The 25,294-nt window shown below is 40.5% G+C and overlaps 1 protein-coding gene across 7 annotated transcripts in view; it reads right to left on the reverse strand.

The window, feature by feature from the left end:
- The window catches only part of utrn (utrophin), a 198,788-nt gene that overhangs the window by 60,364 nt on the left and 113,130 nt on the right, over positions 1–25,294 (reverse strand). For all 7 annotated transcript variants that reach the window (XM_085372086.1, XM_085372084.1, XM_085372082.1 and 4 more), the window contains 5 exons: positions 18,494–18,666; positions 15,824–15,980; positions 5,773–5,902; positions 1,439–1,707; positions 455–601 (listed from right to left, as the gene is read on the reverse strand). In XM_085372086.1, coding sequence (XP_085228212.1) covers positions 455–601; positions 1,439–1,707; positions 5,773–5,902; positions 15,824–15,980; positions 18,494–18,666 — 876 coding nt within the window. The remainder of the gene's footprint in view (positions 1–454; positions 602–1,438; positions 1,708–5,772; positions 5,903–15,823; positions 15,981–18,493; positions 18,667–25,294) is intronic.

Raw genomic sequence — 25,294 nt, forward strand, 5'->3', positions numbered from 1 at the left:
AACTTGTTAAGAGACTTTTTCACGACTTCTCCTCGAGGTCTGAGACATGTTCAACTCTGAGAAACACTCGTGACTGTCTAGCTGTGACTATCAAGCGTGCAGAGAGCCAAGGATATGACCGGTGCGCTGCGAGAATAGTGGCCAGTGATGTGTAGTGACAAAGTGTCGCACTGAACATAAAGCTGCGTTCAACTAAAACAAGTAAACAGGGAGAGGGACGGCTCCAAATCCCCGTGTGTTCAGCTGACAAAGTAAAATTGGTATACAGTGAAAAAAAGCGAGGGAGACACAAAAAACAAAAACATCGAGACAGCGCAGTCTCCTTTGAAGTCATTTAGACAACTGTGACAAAATATAGAGGAAAAAATGCGCGCGCACACACACACACACACACACACAAAAAACCCTACTCCTGCTCCGAAATCTGTAGCTGTTTCAGGGGGATTTAAAGTACCTGCAAAAGTTTCCACCTCATGTTGAGCTGGTCCAGCTGTCTCGAGGCTGTGGATGACAGCTGAATGTCCAATGGTGTCAGCTCAGCAGAAAGCTCATTGACAATTCGAACGTCCTGACGCAACGGGGCAATCTCCTCTCTGAAGGCCTGGGAAAAAGATGATAGCGTATTTGTATTATAGTTGTGAGATTAGCCTAAAATAAATATGCTTTAGTCCAAACTGCTGACTGCTGTTTGTTTATCCCTTTCTTGTTTGACCACCTAAAATCTAACAGGAGATGAAGTTTGCAGCTTCAGCTTTAAAATTTGCATTTAAAAAGTCTCCTCCGTGTACTGTCCTACCCGTCTCCCATATTAGAGACAAGTGCTGCTCTGGTTGCAATCTAATCTATCAATAGACCATTTAATCTAAAGTGGATCGCTAAATGACACGGATATAAAGAAATACGAGTGCCCGGACTGGCTGTACCTCAGGTGATTAAGATCTGAGGTGCAGCAGAGAGAGAAATGAGTGCAACAGCTGAATTTCCTCATGCAGGCTGTGAATCGTGACTTGGCTATTTTCAGTGCCCTTTTGTCCTCCGCTTCTCGACTCTTTCATTTGTTGTTTACAGTTTACAAGAAGATGCTCTCATTTCTCTTGCTTGTTAAATTAAATTTGTTGCTTGTTTCTCGGCCGGTTCTCCTTGGCAAAACGAGACATCCTCAAATATGATGTGTAAACAAACAAGACTATACTGAATATATCCTCAAATGAAGTAGCACTTTCTTTAAAAAAAACACACACACACACAAAGTAAATAAAGAACCAGGGAAACCATGTGAAGCATCAAACATTTCTTCTTCTTTTTTTAAATCAGGATTTTCAAAGATTTTATAACAGAAAACAACAAGATTTGTTAAACAGCACTCAAACTGAGCATATCTGACAGTATAAGAGGGATGGTTATGGTGCATTAGCAAAAATCTGACCCTCTGACTCACCGTGGTTCTATCGATGTGATCCTGCAGAGAGTCGATCAGCAGATCGCCCACAGGCTGCCAGGTAGCTTTGGCCTCCTCTGCCCGAGTCAGCCGCAGGTCAAGCTGGTCCATGGAGCTCTGCAGCTCTTGGAGTCGCTCCAAGGCTCGCTCCATCTGACTCTGCCAACCGCCCACGTGCCCTTTCAGACGCTCCCACCGCTCCCTCACTTCACCAGATTGCTTTCGGATAGCCCGGGCCAAACCTCGGGCCTTCTCCTCTGGTGTGAGATCTGAAAGATAAAAAAAAGAAAATACGGGAAATAAAGAAGCACGCCATTTTGTGGAGAAATGCTCATGGCCTTCATTATTATTTCATATTTTGTTCAGTTATTTCTTCACAATATGGTAATGAAAGGCATTTATTTCAAGACTACTTCTATAAAATGGAAGAAATGATAGAAATGCATTTGTAATGTGTTCACATCCTTGCACTGAACCGGATCTTTTCTTTTATTTCACAGTCCTTGACTTCTTTCCAGCGCTGCAAACAGGCTCCCCCACACTGCTTCACTTGCAAAAATACACATGCTTGTGACATTTCAGTGCTAGAGCTTCCTAAAAACAACCTTTACCATCTTCAACATTTAATTATTGTTCTCTAAATACGTACTTCTACAACAAAAACACTGAAGAGACCTGTATAAATTTTTATTAAAGTCTCTTCTTTTCTCTTCCTAACATGATGTGGCAGAAGATTCTGAAGAACTACGAGCCATTTATCTGCAAATTTTACTATAATTATACAGCTGAATAAGCCCTTTGTGATCATTTTTTCTTTTATTGCACATTCCTTCAGTAGTTGCACATCTTTCATGTCTAAGTCTGACCCTTCTATGACTCATCTGCAAACCTGACACCCATCGACAAATCAAGCTCCAGGACAATATAAACCCCAGCCCTTCGATCCTCTTTCTGACTTTGTACTGCCTGGTAGAAAAACTACAGTCTTGTCAGAACTGATATGTAGAATTTTCTGACCCTTAGAACTAATTCTTTTGTCCCTTTGTGTCTCAGGTCTACTAACTTCTTTCCAGTAACAACCTGAACTAATCCAAACTGCACACGCGCCTCTTCTCCATCACTCTCGCCAGCCTTGACCTGCTCTCTGACACACTATCTGCCAAATTCAGCTGCATTCAAGTCACAAATACGACCTGCTGAACTATTCACTGTTGTCCCTGAATTCAGCTTTTGAGTCCTCACTTCTTCAGTTAAAGCTTTGATCCCATACTAGGTAAATGAGCGACACTCAACACGAGGAGAATGGAGGAGCAAAGGAGAACAGGAGGGCAGAAAAATAAGAAAAAAAGGTAGGACGCTGAAGCTTTAACTAAAGTCAAGGCTTGATCAAAGAGAAAGACAGGAAAAAAAATGAGAGAGACTGAGGGTCTAAGAAATGACAGAAGTCTAAGAAGTGAGAAGACATGACGACTGTGGCATATCTGAGGATGCGGTTAGAGAAGAGGAGGGAATAAAAAAAAAAAAAGAAAGAGCAGGTATAGGAGAAAACTGCTCCCCAGATAATCATTTTAACTGCAAAAAAGATGAGCAGCTCTCAGGAGTTCTTAGGTCTTATCTCCAGGGTAGTGACTGAATTACCATCTTCACCTGTTGCACCTCTGCAATCTCGCTTTTTCTCATCTTGCTCCCGGCATACAAAAACGCCTGACACTGCAGGAAGCCTCATGTCATTGCTGATACTGATGGTGTCTGTAGTTTATAAAGAAGAATGATGTACACAGGCAAAGTAATGTAAGCTCGTTTGATTGTCTTTACAAAGCATTACTATACTAATACACTATCAGAGTGTTACTCTGACACATTCAATATCCTCTCATTACACCACAAGCACAGCTTCTGATCTTAAATTAGCTCGTTTTAAAAAAAATCTATTTACTGTATACAATGAGATGACACTTTGATATCTGCATCAAAGACCACAGACAACAAGCCTATCCGTCTGCGCTCTGAAGTCTCGCCACACCCCTACACATTCCCTTGGGTCGGTTTAATTATTTACACAGTAGGGGTTTAGTTAGAAGGGAAATATGCTGACCTAACGAAGACTTCCCTGCTGCACCCAAAAAGAGACAGAGAGGGAATACTGAATGAGTTGGTGTATTTGTAAGCCCAGCTCCTTGTCTATTTATACCAACTTCAACAGAGGTAACAGCTTGAATGATTTTAACCTCAGAAGTGAGGCAAATAAGACCTTAGATTCTGGTTCTTCAAACTGGCTGAAAAGCAGACATTCTTGTGATTGATGACAGGTTAAGGTACCCAAAACAAAACCCTTGTGCAGCAGAAAAGAAGAAGTTTCTTCTGGCAGTTCTCCCATTTACATCAGGTTATCACAGCGGATGGATCCATATATTTGATTTTGCACAGATTTGAATGCTGCCCTTCCAGACACCCGCACCACCAGGTATCTTAAATCCAACTAAAAACCTTTAGCAAATGACTTTGTAGGATGCAAGCTGCAACCTTTTCCAGCTCCTTTTTTTATATTGTGGCTCGCGTTCGGGGGCACCACAGCACGTCATCTGCAACCACCTCACCCTCTCTTTTGCATCACATCAACCCTCTGCATGTCCTCCATCACTACCTTCTCTAGAACTTTCTCTGAGGTCTTTCTCATCCTTACCGCCAGCTCCATATTTCACATCCTTTGTCCAGTGTATGCACTATCCCCCCCGTTACACATGTCCAAACCATCTCCTCTTGCTTTGCTTACACTGTCTCCAAAATGCTTAGCTGGCACTGTCCCACTGACATACTGTGACACTAAATCTGTCCCTCCAGGTCACTCCCAAACATTTTCATCTTCATCCACCTCCTCTCTTTGAGTCAGACCTACCATCTCCAAACCATACATCATAGAGGGTTTCACAACAGTGTTAACAACCTTCCTTTTCAGTGCTGCTGCTATCCTTCTGTCACTATGCCTGAAAAATGAAGACAAGGTATAGGTGCCAAAAACTAGAGTTCTTTCAGGGGCCAAAGGTCCAACTTTACAACAGAAGCAAACATGGAAACTGCTTCAACAAAGACATTTTTGTGTAGCTAATGTATATATGGGTGATCTTTTTTGATAACTCAACAGCCTAAATTGCATTAAATTTAGTGGTGTGGCAGTATTAATTGTGGATGGCTTCAAAACAGGGCTTTACAAAGCAATTTTGTCTTTTTAAGTGTTTACAGTCTGCAGTTTATTACCACGGGCTGCGTCCAAAATCAATGCATTGTTGTTACCCATCTACTATTGTCATACAGTACAATTTTAGAGTGGGAAATTATGTTTCTACAAGATTCTGGCCATGTAAGGGTAGGGCTGTTCGATATAACGATATATATCGGATGACGATATAAAAACGTCTATCGTCAAACGTCAAAATTAACTGTTTACGGCAATATTTTTTCATCGTTTTGATGGTCACTGTAGTGGCTATATTAATGTATTAAAGTTCTCTCTTTCACTCATATTTAATATAATCACACTATGGACGGACAAGCGCCTGTTTTTATGTGTTGTCGTTAGCAACAATGACGGTAAAACCATCGCGTGGCTCCGCTGTCCGCTTGTTTGTTTTCCACGTAAACCTTTCACAATAAAGCTCAAGATCCTGTTGAGACTTTTCAAAATAAACTGAATCACGTGAAAGAGTATGCAGAGAAGCAAAAAAAAGAGCCGTCAGGTGCTAAAAAAATAAACCTTAGACTCAAACTTTGAAAGAAAATGGTTGCCGTTACAACTTGTGTCTAAAAATGTATAGTTTCATGCATTGGTTAAAACACTCGAATCCAGGTAAAGGACGCCGAGATGGAAAAACTAAATGCAAGTCGAGTTGCCCGAGATTCACAGAATTTACAGAAAATATTACATTTTTGTGATTTATATCATTGTCAGGACGATGAGATTTTTGTCATATCGCACAAGGGAAAAAAATGATATGTGAATTACAAAAATAGGCGATTAGTGATTTAAAATCTGTTGAAAACAGACTAGACTAACTAGAGACACAGAGAACTGTGAGTTTCTAATAGTTTTTCATTATGTCATTATCTCCAGATACTTACTATACCTAAAAGATAAAACTGCCTAAGCCTCATTATGAGCTCTGATTTTACCACAATTTACTCAGGAGGTGGAAAAAACTGCATGGCATGGCTTTAATGGACTCGGTAGTGGTGTGCAGTATTTTTAAGCTGCAATTATCTTTTCAAACCTGTTTCCAGGACTGAAAGTTTATATATTCTGTTAGAGATATATTTTTTTTTAATGAAAAGGAACAAACCAGTCTTTGGCTGCAGGTTCTTGCGTGGCTCTCCAGGACCCTCAATGGGCTGATCAGCAAGAAACGTCCTCGCCTGGTCCAAAGTGCTGATTACCAAGTGCTCACGCTCCTTCAGTTCTGACCGTAGCGCCTGCGGGAAAAGCACAGAGCAATGGCTTAGAGGGGACTTGATGTATATAAAAATGTTACTAATATCAACCACAAATTTTTTGTAACTTTGTTATGATCTATATATTAAAAAAGTGTTTGAGTTTAATTTTCAAACAGTTCTTGCAGGTCCTAGTTTTTGAAATAATATACATACTAATCAACCAGTTCTTAGAGTTCTTGTGATTAAAACACTCACATCAGCCCAATGAACAAACGCAGATGTTTACGTTCTGCCTATCGGCAAGATAACCAACACATTCAATGGCTAATTAGGTGATTGCAGCACAACAAAACAGTTTCCCTGCTCAGTCTTTGCCTATTAAGAAGGAATCAAGAGGTAAGAGAGAGGCTATGTAAGGAGTGTCAGCGGTATTGAAAGCTCTGAGAACAGAGCAGCGATTGAAGTGCGAGTACTGGGTCAAACTGGGCTTCTCCTCTGGGTCTGTGTGAAATTAGCTGAGCAAGGCACAGAATAAAGCGAGTCACTGTAACCCTGCAGGAATAATCATTATAGAGCTTGCTAGTAACACCACACATCCTGCACATCCTCTCACAGCGCCGCTCATATTGAAATGAGCATAGTGCACCACACACTCCAGGCTCTAGTTCATGAAGCAATCTGACAAATGCTCTTAACCTTATGTCAAGAGTTCTGCCTCAGCAGAGTGCACGGCAGGCGATGGAACTACATAAAGGGGGTGAGATCGGTATGTAACGGCATAATTGTTCTTGTCTGAATATACATGTGACACCCCGAAGGACTTCATTGCCTATCGGAGTGTGTGATTGCTTTGTGAAGAGGCGATGTAGTTGAAGACACTGTGAAGCTGGTTGACCCGCTCTGATAAAGTCTCACACTTATCAGACTGATCAAACAGTCGACTGCAGCAAAAATGAGATGCAAAAGATTGACGACAAGATGCTGGCTTGGGTGCAATCGTATTACCGGCAACATTTGAAGACGTAAGACAAGAACAATAAGAATCGCCTAGAAGAGAAACTATCCAATCCATATGTATGAGAACACCCCACCACTCCAGCAGCTTACATCCATATACGCACATACCTGAACTCGCACCTTCTGTGTGACCTTCATTATACAATGTCATCACAATCTAATTTCATCCTTTTAGACATTTGTGTGAAGATTTGCCATAATTAGCCTATAATTTCCTGAGTGACCTTAACCCTCTCACCACTTCTTTCAATTCTATTTCACAGTTCACACACGGCTGCTGTGGAAGCATTTAAAAATAAAAAATTTAAATTCTGGAAGTAAGTTCTTGTAAAAGTTGGATTTAGACCAATGCAATGACAATTTCACACAGCCTCCTGCAGACAAATGTACTCTCACCCTGAAATGAAGCATCCTGCTGAACACAAATTAGATCATCCCTGCTAATAAATGGTTTGCTTCGTTCCAATGATTTCCTCCCCGTTCACACAGAGGAAGCATAATAGGCAGGTAGCGCAGAGAGGGGACCTTGAGAGATAGAACGTAAATGAGAGGGGCTTGAGGAAGAGGGAAAGGGGTGTGAGCAGAGATAAGAAAAAGAGGATGAGGAGCTGAGCAGCGAGGACAACTCCCAGTTGATACCAGCACCATTAGTTTTCCATATATTTCCTTTTGTTTTTGCTGTCAGATGTAGAGTGGTGGTTTAAATTAGGAAATGAAATGAGGGTAAAGAGGCTGTTTATTTTCAAAGTTTGTTGCATGTTACTCGGAGTGACGCCAGTAAAATATTCCGATGTCAGTTTTGTAATGTGTTAATCACAGATAACAGCTCAGGTCGATGAACAGCATCCTGGTGGAAACAAATTGCACCTGGTTGAATAATTCAGGGAAGTCTGATTACAGCCAGATGTAGAAGGAACCAACATATATACAGCATCAAAGCAGCAAATGGCTTGTTGAAGCCATTTGTAGAACTGGCTTGTTTATAGATATGTGAAGTTTGACTTCATGTATTACACTTTTAACATCTCCAAAGATCCGTCAGCAAATATTTGCAAGTCTGATAAACCCATGTTATTCACAATAGAAGACAGAAAACAAATACTTAACCTCAGAAAATTAAGAAATATCCACTCATTTTGAATGTGATGGAAGCAACATCAAAAAAAAAGTTGGAACAGTGACACGTTTATTCAATTCAACAGTTGCCTCAAGTCGCTTTATGTTGTAAAGTAAAGACCATACAATGACAGAGAAAATGAAGAAAGCTTCAACAGGGTCTGCCAACAGTCTGAGAGCAAAACGTTTTACTGGGGCGATACTGTGAGATGAATGTTGTCCAATTCTTGGCCGATACAGGATTCTAGCTGCTCTACAGTTCCGGGCCTTCTTTGTCTTATTTTTGCATTTCATGATGTGCCAAATGTTTTCAGTTGGTGAAAGGTCAGGACAGGCAGGCAGGCACTGTCCCTTGTGCACAGAGATTTCTCTAAATTCTCTGAATCATTAAATATTAGGCTGTATAGATGATGAGGTATTCAAAGTGTTCTTTATTTTATGTTGAACATCATTACTCTGAAATTTGCAGGGTTTTTTTTGCAGATTGCTGAGCCTCTGCCGATCTTTACTTCTGAGGAGCTCTGCCTCTTTAAGATGCTCTTTTTATACCCAATCATTTTATTTTGATGACAATTAACCCAATTAGTTGCAAAATGTCCCTGCCTCCATTTCTTTATAGAACATTTACTTTTCTAACCTTCGGTAACTCCCAGTCCCAACTTTTTTGAGACATGTTGCAAGCCATCAATTTCAAAATGAACCCCCCCCCCCCCCTTTTTTTTAACGAAGTATTAATGTTTCACTTTAAACATTCTGCTAAAAATGTGTTTATGACACGCGCACATCATTTTTTCTGGTGTTTTCTTTCATAACACACAGCGTCTCACCTTTTTAAGAATTGGGGTTATATTGTCAGGAATTAATTTCGAGTCACTTCTAAGATAACGCCTACCGATTTCTTACTGAACGTTTGATTTTTCTCCTTCTCTTGTTTGAACATGTATCTCATTTCTCACACACTCATAATTTCTGAGATACTGTATTCTGTTTGCCATGTCTGTTGTGTAATATCACTTCTGTGAAGTGAAATGCAGTGCTGTGTTGTTGCTGCACTGTTTACTTACACTGTGTGTGAGAATAAATTCAAATACAAGCTGGGAAAAAAAAAAAACTGTTGATAAAGATCATGTGGCTCAAAAGCTCAAGAACAGCCTGCAGTAAGGCCACTGTGGTCAAAAGTGAACTCTGCGTCTCAGACGTATTTACTATAATAATACCCATATTAATAATCATGTCACACAGGCATAGTTTGAGTAATACAATAAATGTAATATTATCTTCTAATGTAAACTGGCTCCAAAGAAATGAGCCACAGAAGGCTTTAATATCTGCAACGTGAGCAGCGCCAAGTAATCCTCTTTGTTAGATACAGCCTCGCCGTCTGTTATCCAGCCACTGGGTATCCTTACAGTTCAGGCAGGTGACGGCACAAAACACTTTCACCCAACACTCAACCAAATCTTTTTAGTGAAACCTCAGCACGCGCACATTATCAGAGTTTCACACAGGGAGACACTTTTCACGCTTTTTTGAAAGGCGGATATCAAACACATACGCCGCTTTTAAGTTAACAAAAAAAGCTCTTTTTCCCCAAGCAAATCCCAGACAGCCTTTGAGTGATGAGACATAGACATCTAAGTCAAAGATAAAACAGGACAGGTCTTCTCTTTGCTCTTTTTCAACAATTTCCAGGCTCTGGCACATCAGAATATGAGCTGTGATTTATGGAGACTAGAGCAAGAGGGGACTCTTGTCACTTTCACAATGCTTCTGGCATCTACCTTGAAGCTACGAGTGACCGTGACCTTGGCTGTGAGTGTGTGATTATGTCTGTGGGCAAGTGCTTGTGCCCAGGTCTGTGTAAGAGTGTAGTTTGTGGCTGTAGCAGCACAGCAGACTCTTATCACTAAGTGCCCTGTGCTGTGGCGCCAATGAGATAACATCACAACACAGCTTCTTTCAGAGCTCTGCCAAACATCCCTCTTCCTGCTCTCAAAACCCTGCTATCTCGTCCACAATATTACCGTAGCCCTCATCTTCTAGAAGAAATAAGCCTCCCAAAAAGGACTGATACAATATAGAATAGAATAGAATAGAATAGAATTCAACTTTATTGTCATTGCACATGCACAGGTACAGGGCAACGAAATGCAGTTTGCATCCATCCAGAAGTTCTTTAGTGATATAGATATATTACAATATATATTAGCAATAATATAGATATGTGAGTATATTACAGAAATGGGTCTATTATGGTATGTTATAATGTACACGGTATGAAGTATGTTGTGAATATTCTATAACTATAAGTATGTACAGGCTGTAGTGAGTACAAGCTATGTACAGGATATGAACAGGATATAAATATGAAAAACTATACAGACTATACAAACAATACAATATACAAACTATACAATATACCATCTCTCAACATAAGAGAGGCACAAGGCAGGAATTTTCAGGCGCCTTTGCAATAAGGGTTCAATCACACTGCGGGAGAAGGGGGAGAAAGTCACAATACTGATGACTTCTTATTTTTCTCTAGCAAAAACTATTTTTAGTTGAGGCCAGAATTTGAACTTGTGTCGTCTGGGCCAAATTAGATTTTACAGTTGCATACAGTTGCACAGTTCATAAAGGAGCCACAGAGTGATTCAACTGGAAAAAAAAATTAATTGCTCCTTTGCCCTCCCAACATTTGCTGTTATCTCAGAATAGCTGAAAGCTAGTGATAGCTGCTAGTAGTTTGAAAACAAATGCTCCACTTAACTAATGCATCCAACCTTGGCCATTGTTAATTTAGTACCAATACCCACAGGCTGTGAAATGCCTGTGGATGTACAAGAAACCTATATGTGACAAATTCGCAGTTGCCGAAATAAAAATATAATTTTTTTCCATGTAAAACATATGTATATTTTACATTGTTGTGTTAGTGCAACTGCAATAATTTACAAGTTTGAGGTCAATTTAGAACCTTTATGTTTTTTGAATCGTCACTGCATCTTTCTTTAGCATAGTTTTGCAGTACTTAATGAGGTTTGCTGTGACCGATAATTATAACTGCTAACAGCAGCATTGTTCATATACTTCTTTGCTTCTTTAAGCTATCATAGCCTTTAAAAGGTTTATTGCACACTTACCAGAATAATATTAGCATTAATTTAGAGGATTCATCTCCTAACACAGTCCAAATATGCAGTCTCTTTTTAGTAATCTGTTTTGGTTTTGATTAACTCCCAAACCTCTCTCTTCAGCTCATAAATGCTCGACTATACTAACCATCTATGTAGCAATCCGTCCGCTGTTTGGTGCATTAATAGTAGTGATAATAATTGCTTAAATATGCACTTAAACACATTAACTTGTGTTTTTAGACATAACCAACAGTGGATTTTAAATTACACAATTAAGACGAGATTAAAATGCAGACTTTCAGCTTTAATTCAAGGGGTTTAATAGTAAATATTAAATAGTAATAGTAAAAGTATTGCGGTTCAATAAAGTATTGCATTAACGGTTAACAGTGCATCATATTCAAAGGCTCAAAAGTAATTAATTGACAAGCAGCTTTGTGGCCAGATGCAGTCTGTTCCCTTGATGTTCCATGACAAATTAAACCAATAAAAACATCTGTATTTGACTCCAAGTGTATAAGTTGTGTTTTCACCGGATCTCTCAATATGATGTCGGCAGAGATTCTGACGTGAGTGAGGGAAGCGGCCATTAGACCAATAAACCAAAGTAAACCCATAGAGTGATCACAAACACTATGAGAGTGGCCAAAAATTTGGTACATTTTTAAAAAGAATGAACACACTGACCTGCTCAGCAACCCCAAAAGGTCTGAAACACCACATAATAAAACTGAGGTGGATGATCACAGAATTATTTCCATGGTTAAAAAAACAACAACTTCACATTAAAAACCAAATGACAGGCGAAGTGAAAAACTTTAAATTGTACCTAGATGATCAATGTTCTGCTGGATCCTAGCATCTTGATCCACCTAATCACTGCTGCAGACCATGCATACACATGGCACTGCCCTTTGGCACAAAAGAGACAATAAAGGACCCATGGCGTTGACCTGGTTTGCAATTGCAAATTCCTTTGATTCTAGCTAAATCTGCATCCATGGAATGTGCTGAAACATACCGGATCTAAGGATGCCCCACCCCGGAGCTGACAGGACCCAAAGGATTTGAGGCCAATGTTTCAATACTGCAGGACAAACCCATAGGACCCCCAGCAGATAAGGGCTGGTTTTTGCCAGCAGTGCTTTAGACCATCAACACACACGTCTAGCAATTTCATTAAACTGCAAGTGTAAATGAAGCAGACAAAAACAATTTAAAGTTCCTCAGAAAAAAACCCAGTGGTTAGTTCTAACAAAAGCCCTGTGTCTCCAAAGACACCCTGAGGTAAAGTCCAGCACAGCACTTAAATCCATTTCATTCTCCTTTACTACCTGTCCATTCAAGAGTAAATGGTGCTAATCAATCATTCAGGCACAATGATTAAGATGAGTCCTGTGGCAAATTATTAGACTCTCCCCACTTTAGTTTGAGTAATGGTATGCTACTTAAGCATATTTAGAAGATATGGGGAAGGGGGGTTTAACTAAATTTAAAGTATATTGCCTGTTGCCTGTATTCATTCTGAATGAGTCGAATGAGCTTTTGAAAGAACCAGATTGAACTTGCGTAACAATGCAGACAAGAAACCAACTGTTGCTGAAAGATAAGAGTCGTTAAAGATGCCGTTAAAGCCTCTGGTCCCTCGTTCCCACTCCTTGATCTAAAAGCTGCTAATTTAATAGAAGAGACTGATGAGTTTAATCGGCTTGATGCTAACAAAGGCATTTTTACTGGGTAATTGAATGTGCAATTAATAAACGCTATTATGGCCATTTTAGAAGAGAAAAACACAGACACTGATCAATACACAGAGGAGGGCGGGAGAAGTAACTCAAGTTAGCACAGACAATACCCACTCAGTCGCCTCACACTTTCAGCACTTCAACAATCAGCTTGTTGAGCTAGATCTGAATGCAGCTGATGTGTTGGAAACCTAAATATTATGAATATAAAAAGATGTACTATGTATACTTTTCCTACTTCCACTAACCTGGGTTCTCATCTACTGTACATAACATCTTTCTCTTTTCTCCTCATTTAATTTTGCTTCTGTTTGCCACTTCCTGTCTATCACTTTCTGCTTGGACCACTGCTCTTTCATATTTTTCTTCCTTCCGATTCTTTAATAACGGCAATATCCGTTGCTCTCTGCTGGGCTAAGTGGCTTAGCCTTCATCTTTTATCTCGCAAAGTCTCCCAAAACAAAAAGAGAATGGAAAAAAAACCCTCACTCTAAGCCTTCCCTACCTCAGAGACACCAATTTCCATATATTTATATCCATGCACATTCCCCCAATCTCTCCGGCAGAGCAGCTGGTACATGCACTGCTCACCAACTGTGTCTGCGTATGTATGTGTGAGCACAGGGGACTTGCAAGTGTGTGTCTGTCAGTGTAAGCAAGTAATAGAGCATGACATGTTCAAAGCCCCAGCTTTTTGTTCTGCTCAGCCACCTCCCCTCATCCTTTTTAGGGTCACCAAGACCTCCAGGCCAATCTACTAAGAACACAGAGGAAGTGAGGGAAAAACATAACACAGGGAAAAAATGGTAAGTGAGACTCCCGCACTTTCAACACGCCAGTTTCATTATTTCCTTTTTTGAGTATTCTCAAAGCTGAATACCTGGAGATGAACAAGAGAAAGCAGAGAGGAGAAAATGTGAAAGAAATAGAGAGGAGGAGTGTAAAGAAAAGAGACAAAAAGGCTAGAGACAGGAACCACAGCAAAGGATGACAGAAAATGAGATAAAAGGGCTGAGAGAGGGTAATGAGAAAAGGAAAGTAGAAGTGGACATGAAGGTAGATTAAACTCTGTGGTTACTGCGTGTGCTCTCAGACTCATCGCTTATATAATGGAGCTCATCTGATCAGCTGGGGTAATGCCTTTCTCTTCTCTCTGTAAGGTGTTCAGCAGACACGTGGAGCAAGCCTCATCTCAGATCACTGAGAGCATACTCTGATGAACCCATCTCAATTAAAATCAGAAACAAGATTCCCATAAAGGCTCCAAGTTTGGACTGTCAACCAGGCAAAGTGTGGAAGAGTGTCTCTCTTTTCCCATAATATATAGTTTTTACATAATCTGCTCTGCTTTCTGAGTAACGACTCTTCATTAAGCCATTAAAAGACTATATTTAGCAGACATTACAGCAGCCAAGAAATTGATTGTGTGCCACTGGAAGAGCCCACTCTTAGTCTCTGTGGTCGATCAGTTATGTCTTTTTTTTCCTTCTCCATTTTCTTTCAAAAAAGGGAAAGCACTGAGCACATTGCTCTAATGATTTTTTTCTTTTGAAGTTTGGAATTAGTGCTTTAAGTATTACACACTTTATTATGTGTGCGTGTGTAATTTGTCTTATTTTTTCCCTCTCTTTCATATTTCTTTCTACAAATTATTACAGAAATGCTTCACAAAATTGAAACTCCTTTCTTTTCTATGTGCATGATTGCTTCATTAGCCTCAAACAGTATTGTATCTAACAAATTGCCATCTAAAATTACAAAATGACATTTCAAAATATAGTTTGTCAAACTTCATTGAAAAGTTACACAAAGATGTAGCAGATCAGAGAAGGCATTCAGATACAAATGCGCTTCGCGTATGCTAAGGTGTCGCAACGCAGGAGTACTGAGCTCCGTGTGCGCGTGTGCCAGCTGATCTGTCAGCGTGTCTGTGATCCTTGCGTCTGTGACACATGACTGCACACGTGTTTACTCTCAAGGCGTTTTGGGGAACAAAATAATAGTGTGGCGAACGGGATGCCGAGAAACGCATTATGATGTCAAGAGCGGCCGGCAGGCTCGGAGTAAACAGTAGCCACGGGCTGAGTCATTTATCTGAAAGCAATTACACTCCGGTGCACTATCACAATAACCAGTGGTTACAATAAATAATACAGTGGGGAACACTGCTGACAAACGGCACTGATGGCAAAGGTACGAATGGGTCAGCACAATAAAGGTATTGACTGCTTGTTAGAAAAACTGATTCTGTGTAGTGTAAAAACATCAATAAGTGCAATGATAAAACACGAGAAAGGACACTACTCACTGTACGGCAATGATGTCGAACCTGGCCTTTAAAACTCTACCAATGCAGGATTTGGAAACGAATAAATGTACCATAGCCACACGGCTGCTGGGCTTAACGCTTGAAAAACAATCATCGTTAGCACGGTTATATTTTTAATAACACGTTTGTTTATCTTTATGACAACAACAACGCATCTTGTGCAATTTAATATCTTTATTCTAGTTAATTAGACGTCTGCTCAGGATAAGGAGGGAGGAGTTAGGCTGCTACGATATAACATTAGCAAATTTCACGAAATAAAAGAAATCTTAACCCTCTGTACCCTAACAGGAGAAAATGATTAGGACAGTGAGGGAGATGTTAGTCAAACGCAAGGAAACCATCTGCGCACACAGAAAGAGAGAGAGGACAACTAATGAGGCATTTGCTTTAAGAAGGGGAAAAAAGCTTGATAACATGGGGCTGGCTATATCAAGCTGAGAGTATGGTTACAAATGCTTAAAATGTTCAGAAGGAACGTTTATTTTAGGAAAAAAAAGTTACTTTCTTGAAGCTTCTCTCTGAAAACTTAAAGAAAAATCAATAAGGAAAGGACAAGGTATGGATAAATCTTTCAGAGTGTGGCAGGAACATCGCCTGTGGCAACAATTCATACCGTGCAGTGATTCTGCTGCTGCAGCAGAGTGGGCACATCTCCTCCGATGGGCATCTGCTTCGCCAGCTCCTCATCCTTCATGCAGATCCACCTCCACAGCTCCTCCAAAAGGCCCAGCAGTCGAGACCAGCGCTCAGCACTCACCTCCAGATGTGCTCTGCCAAGATGAAGCATCCACTTAAACTAGTACCACCAGATCCCTGTGACAGTATCGCAGTAAATCCTTTCAAACTGTACTCCTTACTTTACACTTTATTCTATACATGCGCACATATTACGGTCTCAAATTTGTTATTCTCTAAATTATAGCGTTTAAATCACATAGTAAGGTTCAACAACTTTTGAATTCTTCCTGCTACATTCTAGCTATGACTGTATTTCAACACGTAAAAAGACATATCCTTACAAAACCCTGTAAAAACCAGATTGCTAACCACTCAAAAAGAGGTCGCTGGCCTTCTGGAGTGGACGTTATTTGAAGAAGGTGGATGCAGTTGGCTGCTAACGGTGTGGGTGGCAGCTTGAGTGCAATGTGTGTTGATAATCACTTATTTTTCTCTTCTCCTCTGGGCAAAATGTATCTGAACACGGTGTACAGAGACCTCCTAATGCCACTTACCGAGTTAGCCTTAATTACACATGTACTGCAATTAAGGCATAATGGCCTGCATGCAATCATCATACCGTATCCCATCTCCCACACGCACGCACACACACGCGCACGCACACACACGCACGCACACGCACACACACACACACACACACACAGTTTTCTCGCTGTCTATTTCCCCCGTTCTATCCTTTCTGTGCAATGCTTCAGCTTGACTAAGTCCCATTTCTCCCACTAAAATAAACCATTATAAATTCAGAATCATTTCATCAGTTTTGTTTTTTGTTTTGTGTATTTTATGTTCAATATAGGTATTTGTTGTGCCTGAAAATGAATAAATAAATGAAATGAATGAATGAAATGAATTTGTATTGATATCCCAACCTCACTTTGTTCTCCTGGCATGGCTTTATTCACCCTCCCCTCTTCCTCTTTGAACATCTCCATCTGGCCCTGTCACCTTCACTTCTGCCTTCACTTTCTTCACCGTCCGCGTCCCTACTCATCACCAATCTTTTTTATTTATGCCAAGGTTGTGGCTGACGAGGCACTACGTGTGTGAAGTTTATGTCCTACCGTGGTTGCTCTCGGGTATTTTTTGTGCTATACGTCATCCCTCTGCTTCACGATGGACATGCAGAAAACAGGAGGCAGTGTAAGGCTGTTATAAACAACTCAAATGAATATTTCCTAAAATACTGTATGCAAATGAATATTTTCATATACGAAGAATGTTTTTAAATCATGACTACAATAGGAGCAACCTTGAGACCAATTTCAATCATGCAATCAGAAAAATCAATCCATCTCTCTCTTTTTTGTTTTTAAATTAAAGTACCACCTGAATTCCCCCCAAAATGGGACACTTCAAATTTAAAACATGCACAAATTTCTTGAATATTCATCAGCTTCAACTTCTTGCCTTCGGGATTGCATGTGTAGCAGCCCAAAGTTGGGCTGACTGCTGCAAGTCAGTCAAAGAACTACCTTCACTTCGCTGAAACTGCAGTACCAATCACAAAGAAATAGGATGACAAAAGCTCAACGAGCTATGAATTGGTTGCTGCAGGATGTTCTGTCGTAGTGTCAATAGCGCAGAGAGAGGCACGATGCAAACAGACAGCACCACTGTTTTGTGGCTATCCTGCATCGACCTGACATTTTATTCTGCAGTATTTGATGCTGTAAACGGTCACATCACATATAAAAATATCACGCAGTAGCTATTGTTCTTCCTCCTCCAAAATTTCTAAAGCATTTTAAGAAAACAACATTGGCAGCAGCCTGGGATGGAGGCTGTGATGCATAAGAGTAATGACTGAATTAATAAGATAAGATAAGATAAGATAAGATAAGATAAGATAAGATAAGATAAGATAAGATAAGATAAGATAAGATAAGATAAGATAAGATAAGATAAGATAAGATAAGATAAGATAAGATAAGATAAGATAAGATAAGATAACCTTTATTAGTCCCACACGTGGGAAATTTGTAATGAGCTTGTTTCTGGAATGAGTAGATTACTGAGTTAAGTCTGACCCGCCTGATGTAGTTACTGTGTAGAAGCCTGGTGTAATTTGTGTAAAATAATCAAAGTAGACACTATGGACACTGTGTTTAAAGGCGCAGTGTTTAGGATTTTCACTGAGTACAAAGCAGGTCCAAATGCAGACCATTTTACTGACATTGTTATTTCATTTTTAAATGAAAGCATTTTCTGATTGGATTGTTTTCATTTATCAACTTCCTGGGCTCCAGAATTCCACATGTTGGGGAAAAGGAAATTTTCTGATCAGGAAATAGCACATCTCCCAATGCACTACATTTAATAGTTAATCAAAACTTCTGCAATGTTATGACACACTAGCTGATTAAAAAAAGGAGTACACTCAAGCTGAGACCTACTTGAACCATTGCCTTGAGACCTTATGCCAAGATATATTTTTTCTTCCAAGTTTGAGAGCAGCAAAAAGGCAAAAAACTGCAATCTGACATCCATGACCCAAAAGACTCGAGAAAGCAAAAGTTAACAAGTTAAGTTGAGAGCTTTTACTGACCTGATGTTGGCAGATTTGGTCTTCAGGTCGCTCCATCGTTGATTCATGTCATCCAGCCTGTGCTGGAGGAACACGGCCTCCTCTGAGCTGCCCAGCGCTTTAACCATCTTCGACTTGTTCCCGTCGACGCTCTTGTAGATGTCATTGTGGGCATCGATCTCAGCCTGGATGTCCTAAAAATACGAACAGAGAACATGGTTTTATCAGCGGAAAATTTAAGTACAGTCAAGGGCAGCAATATAGTAGTTTCACATCATTCTTATCACAAAAAATGGATGAGACAGCTGACTACAAGTGAACCTAAAATTTCTTCGGATTGTGTCACAAAGACTTTTCTTGAGGGACATCACAGCGTACTGCAAACAAATTTACCAGAGGGCAGAAAAGTTTATATTTTCTGGAATATCCTCAAGGTACTTTGACTAAAAAGATTTGAACTTCTATCCTTTTGCCGACTTGGAAGGCCCACGCCATCCAGAAGCAAGTCCCCGAGCAATATCAGCCTTCATATTAATGCTGGACCACCATTACATTACACCAGGTCTGAATGACAGCAAGAATTTCTCATTTTATGCTGGTATAAAGTTCTAATGCACTGCAGTGTGACTCAAAAATGCTCTGTGTATGGATGTGTGTATGTTTACAGGACCAAATTCAATATTATGATGAAGCAAGATTTTGTGCGTCTGTGTTCTTAACTCAGTGGCTCTATTACAGAACCCCATCTCAAAGGGCATGTGTGAACGTCTGTGTGTGAGGGTTAAACCACAAGGGGCGCTGACGCAAGCAGAGGATCCTGTCAAATGTTTTATTTTTAGATGTATAAAACTGTTCCGTGTTCTTCTCTCGCGCACTCTCTCTACTGGAACTCCCCTCAGTTCAACCTTTTTCAACTGCACATAAAGAAAAGACTCCAAAGAATACCATGTGTGTAAGTGTAACACTGCTTGGAGCACAGAGGTGTGCAAATGGGGCAAAATTGCTGTAGCTAATAAAAGTGTAATAAGACATATAGCCTACAACAGTGCAGGAACGTAAAATAATACAAGACATGGTGTATAAAATTACACATCTTCAGCAGCTTAAGTAGTTAATTGTGTATCATTTGCACTGGAAATGTAATATTTTACATTTATTCTAATTATAAAAACACAGGAAAATCTTGGAAAAGGCCATTGTTGCGGAATTGCTTTCCTATCCTCTGCATCACTATAATAACTGTGTGCAGTAATGGAAATGGTCTGTACTGCCATTAATGTGCTACTACACTAACTAGAGCCTAACGGATACACGGATCACCCCGTGCTAATTTTGGCCTATTACAGATGAATTAATGAACATATCTTCAAAATGTTTCTAGATATGAAACTTTTTAATATTACACTATTATATTTGTAAATTATACATCATAACTGAGCAGTTAAGCAATGTATTTGTGTTAAGTTTCTCACTGGTTTGTCAAAAATGATTAGGGATTTGGCGATGTCCCCCATTGTTCCATCATCCTGCCGTTCCCCAGTGAGTAGGGAATGGGCACAGAAACCTGGTATTAAACAGGCTCCGGAGCGAAATTATTAAAAGATTAGAGTATTAGTAACCTACAACATTATTGGAATTGGTTTCGGTACTGGATTGCTTAAGAAAAAAGAATGCAGTCATATTCTAGTTTCATTTTTCCTGCCCAGTTTCCTTAATAATTTGCTATTCAATATCCTGAAGATAACTCCTCTCGCTCGACTTGACTGAAGTCTGTTGTAGACACGGACAGCTGGAAACACAGGTTCAGAACCCATTTCATACTTCCTTGAAGCTCACCTCAAGTCCACCATCTGGGATGCAAGTCCAGTTGGGGTGGGTGTAATGTAAATTCTCAGGATGAGTCCGCGGTCACAAAAAAAAAAAAAAAGAAAAGAAAAAAAAAAGACAGGTACTCCCCATTTACCAACAAAATTTGCATCACTTGAACCCAAGCGGCTGCAGAAAGTATAATCAAGGCTTAACAGGAATAACTATCCGGCCATTGTGTCTCCAGCTGTCCGTGTCTGTGTCAGCAACACAGTATAAACAAGGCTTCAGGCGCACACATCATGCACACATCCACAGACTCTGGTCTTAGTGAGGACTGAGGAGAAAATGAAACTCTCCAAAGTGATGGATTCACTTGGCCAGAGTCGACACTTACAGTACACTCATTGCCACAAGTGCAACAGGTCAAAACATGAGTAGCGTGTGAAAACATTGAATGAAAGTCCATCACACTAAGGTGAAAAAATGAAGAGTTTTCAACTGTCCAACTACCATGACCTACATGTAGCGATGCCAAGTGTGTGCATTTTTTGTACACAGAAAAAATCCACTGACAAAAATCAGCCGTGGTTCCAAATACACACTCCAATATAAACAGAGGGAAGACGCTGAATGGGTATAAACAATACAGGAGACTCAGAGTGGATGTATGTTAGACGAGTATGAAAAGACATGACCTGTGTATATGTTTTGAATAGTTTATAGTAGAGTTTAAATACTCTGCAAAGTGCGCTGATGAAAAACAAAAAATACATTTCAAAAAGTAAATTTCAGCCACAGTGCGACCAGACTGCACATGAAACGGCTACACCTGTGGCAATATGCCGCAGTTAGTTAATGCCAATGGGCATTTCACTGAAGGCCGAAGCAAATGCCTCTGCTGTGATCTGCAAGGATAATGATCCACTGCATTTTTTTTAAGGCACAAATAAAATCCTTCTTAAAGGTTACAGAAGAAAGAAGGAAAGCCAGGGAGAGACGGGCAGAGGGAGAGGATATGGAGATAAAGACAGAAAGAAAGAGTAACACCAAGAATAAAAGACAGAGACACATTTGGCTTCTGAGCCAGCTGGCTGTGTTTCAAGTCATTACCCAAGTGCTTCCCTTATATTTTCCTTTAGCGCTTCTACTTCCAGTGGAAATAGTTTGCACACACTAGCACATTCACATATAACACAGAAAGCATACATTGAACGGACATACAACGGCACATATATTCATTTACAAAAAACCCCTTTTAGGGTGCATTTCAACTAATGAAAGACTGCTTGCAGCCAGAGGATTGTATATGTTGATGTATAAGTGTAGCGACGGATCATTTTCTCCCTCTCGTCAACACAGACATACCCAAACACACACATAAAAAACCATTTGTATGCCACAGGTCACCATGAGAGTAACCACCGGCCTGTGTTTACTTTTCTTCTATGTTTTATTTATGAATTATTGACTAAAAATGGACCATTTTAGGTCCTGGCAAAGGACCTCAAATATGCCTCCTCTCCTCGATCTATAAACTCGCACTCACCATACACACAAACACTGATTTATGTGCGAGTGGGAAGAAAAGCAGCAGAAAGGTTAATGGTTCTGGATCTCATGCACACTGTAATGAGTGATAGAGATTTGCTGGCTGTGAGCTTGTTGGAGCTGGAGAAGCGATTCGACCGAGTCTCCCTGGAAACTGAAGCAACAACTACTGCTTAAAGCTTTATGAAGGATAAAAGCATTAAGCATGCTGTTAAGCTATGGCTGAAGGGCAAAAAGAACAAAACACCCAGACGTGCTCGCCAATCGGTGAAACTCTCACCTAAAGGAACTTGTTTACATTAACAAAACAACAATGACCCTTACTTGGCTAAGCCATGTTAGCCTTTAGATCTTAATAAAGCAATTAGCGTAAAGGTCCGCTTTGACAAATGATGCTGATTTCATGGCTGTGGGTCTCATTCTATACTAATTCGCTCTCTGCACAGTATCGTCTCTCAGAACCATTCATTCCACTTTAATGAGTCCAATAAGGACTGCTTAGACTTCATAAAGCTGACTAAATTTGGACCACAACAACAAAGATAGGGGGAAAAGAAAGATGGTTGTGTTTGTACTGATCGTTTGCATCATTCAAAAACTAAAAGAAGTCAAGCTATGACAGAACAGACTTATAATATACCTTTTCAAACTTTCTGAGCAGCTCCTGCAAGCTGAAGTTGAAACCAATCATTCTGACTCCTCCTACTCCCTTGTGTCCCTACATCTTCTCTACTTTCATACAGATGAAAGGATGTTTCAGGTTTAGAGCAAGTAGACAAGTCCTCCAGTGGTTATGGTCAAAACCAGAACATTCAAGGTCAGCGTTCAGATCAATAATAAATCCAGAATTTGAAGAATCTCGAATCTGGCAACTGAAAAACCCAGCTCTTGCAAAAAATCCAGACACAAAAGGGTCAAAACCAGGTTGCAATCCCAAAACAGGCAATTTACACACCCCTTGGCAGCATTCGAACATGCATGCCGGTGCGTGTGCTCGCCTAATCCCGCCACATGTTGGTAGCATCCTCCTTTGAAAGGCAGCCAGACTGCATAGGGAAGGTGACAGTTACCCTGCAGTCATGCTTCAGAGCTGAGACAAGGATTTAGGGACAAGTGGTGCCACTGGAGGTTTGACAGAGTAGCAGCTGTAGGCTGATTGTTGAGTTCCTCGGGCCAGGAATGGAGCACCTAAACCGCGACAGAAATCCGACAAATCTTGGGTGGAGGTCTGCAAAGTGGAGATAACGGTTTGTGTCTTGAGGGACGACTGGTGTGGTTGAGGACAGGTCTGCGCTCTCCTTCGGGTTTGCTTTGCTTTCCTTCTACCACTTCCCTTCAAAGTATGAAGGAAGCTTTGTTCACCGTGTCCAGTAGTCCAACCCTGGGCAGGGCCGGGACGTTTGCTCTCAATTAGTGAAATAAAAAGCACTCTCTCATATCCAGTCTCACACACACCAAGAGGAGAGACCACAGCAGACGGAGGCATGTGATTTACCCTTGCTAAAGGTAACTTGGGCTCAAAGAGACAGAGTCCCCCTCAGCGTCCGACTTGCTACCAGCCCCAGTTTGGTCGCTCTATGACACCCTCCTAATCACTGCCATGACTGGGCCACTTAGTCAAAGAATGCCGCCTTCTTTTTGTTGGAGCCACATGTTCGCAGAGAGCTGCCTCGAGGTTCTGCGTCTAGATCCTGAACAGCGAGTCTGACACTTTGGCCCCTCTTTTGAGTTGGAGCTCTGCCGGTTATCCCCTTGTCTCTTGGGAAGGTGAAAGAGATGAGCGGGACCTATTTGCCATTCCGTCCTCTCTCCCTCTTCGAGAAGAAGAAACTTTTTAAAAAGTTACCTGAATTCTCCAGCTCTCTGCTTGATTTTTTAGCGGGGGGCGGGGGTCATACAAACTCCATAGCTGGTATCCCCATTCCTCTCTCTTCCTCTGTTGCTCTTTCTTTCTGGCCACTAGCCTCGCTCTATCACACAGCTGTTTATTATTTTAATCAGTATCCTCCCTTTCCCCTCCTCTCCCTACCTCTCTCTCTTTCTCTCTCCCCCCTAAACCCATTCAACACACTACACACCCACTTCCTGAGGCCTGCATGGGCATAGAGCTAGGCAGTCCATGAGAAAAGTAAGGCTTTCTGCCAAGAAAGAAAATACAGACCAGAATTCAGTAGAAGCAAAATAAAAAGTGGATAAAAGGAAAAAAAAAAAGATGTCAGTGAGAAAATGGGCAGAGAGGAAGAATATTAATAGAAGAAAGGATGTCTGTGAGGGTTAAGAGAGAAAGCGAGGGGAGAGGGCCAACAGTGCAGGTGGAATCTTCTACCCGTCTGGTGCAAAAGGGATGAAAACGTGGATGTTTTGTTCATAGATGAGAAAAAGGAAAGTAATGGGAATTTGGGATGGTGGGGTGTCAGGACAGGGGCCGATATAATCTGCTCCACAAAGAACCTTTTTCATTTCTTATGTATTTTAATCAGTGAACAGCACCTTTCCTTGACAGCCCTTATTCAAATTACTAGAACTACCCAACTACTAAAGGCCGTTACTGTTCAGATCCCACAATTTGAATATCATCACTCTGCAGAGGACTGAATTAAGTGAGGCCTGAAATTCCTACTATAGTGTAAAGGCTAAATGCTTTGAAGAGGCTCGGATAGGAGCTGTGTTATATAGGGCTATGTTAAAGAGGTGCAAGCATTAAAATTGATTCCATATATTAAACCTGTGTGTGAGTGTGGAAGTGATAGCCTGACTCCTCGAGTGTGTGATGACATTTTGAACAGCAGGGTAGACATGTGGTGTGCATCAAAGACATGCAGACAGATGGCTGTCAAGTGAGGGGGAAGAAAAAATACAATACAACCTTGCATATTCATAAGACAAAGACTTTGAAGTGCACTTAGCTAATTAAAAATATTTACATACTCGAGGCCATTAAATCGCACTTGTGAGTTATGCTGACAAATATATGCCGTTTGAGAGGTTTCTAGTGAAAGATGTAAAATTAACTGCAGCGAATTGGCACATTTGACAAGCATAACTAATTCAATAATGGGTGGAAGCTGGGAGAAAAGAAGAAAAAAAAACGCTAAAACTTGTTTGATGATTTTGGCTCACCGAGGCTTTTAATGCTTTAACTTTGTGCAATCAACTTAAGGAGTGCGGTTTACAAAAGCAGACATTTATTAAGAATGCAAAAACAGAGATGGATGAAGCCTAAAGCGAGGCACGTCGGTGTTAATGTTGGGCTACATTACTAAAGTAAGCGGATTAGAACCATTACAGGGGTAAGAATGTAACGCTTCTAATCCCTCGGGCGAAAAGAGGAGAGGAAAGAAAAATAAAGTTCAGTGAATGAGCAAAGAGTAACACAAACTTACGGAGTAATAACATGAAGGTGAGCAAAGCAGAGAAAATGCGAGGAAAGGCAAAAAAAAGGATTTAGAAAAAACCCCGTAATAG

Source organism: Diplotaxodon limnothrissa, linkage group LG15, assembly GCF_057381915.1.
Source record: "Diplotaxodon limnothrissa isolate DT_005_m linkage group LG15, D_limnothrissa_male_GT1.1, whole genome shotgun sequence".
Lineage (NCBI taxonomy): Eukaryota > Metazoa > Chordata > Actinopteri > Cichliformes > Cichlidae > Diplotaxodon > Diplotaxodon limnothrissa.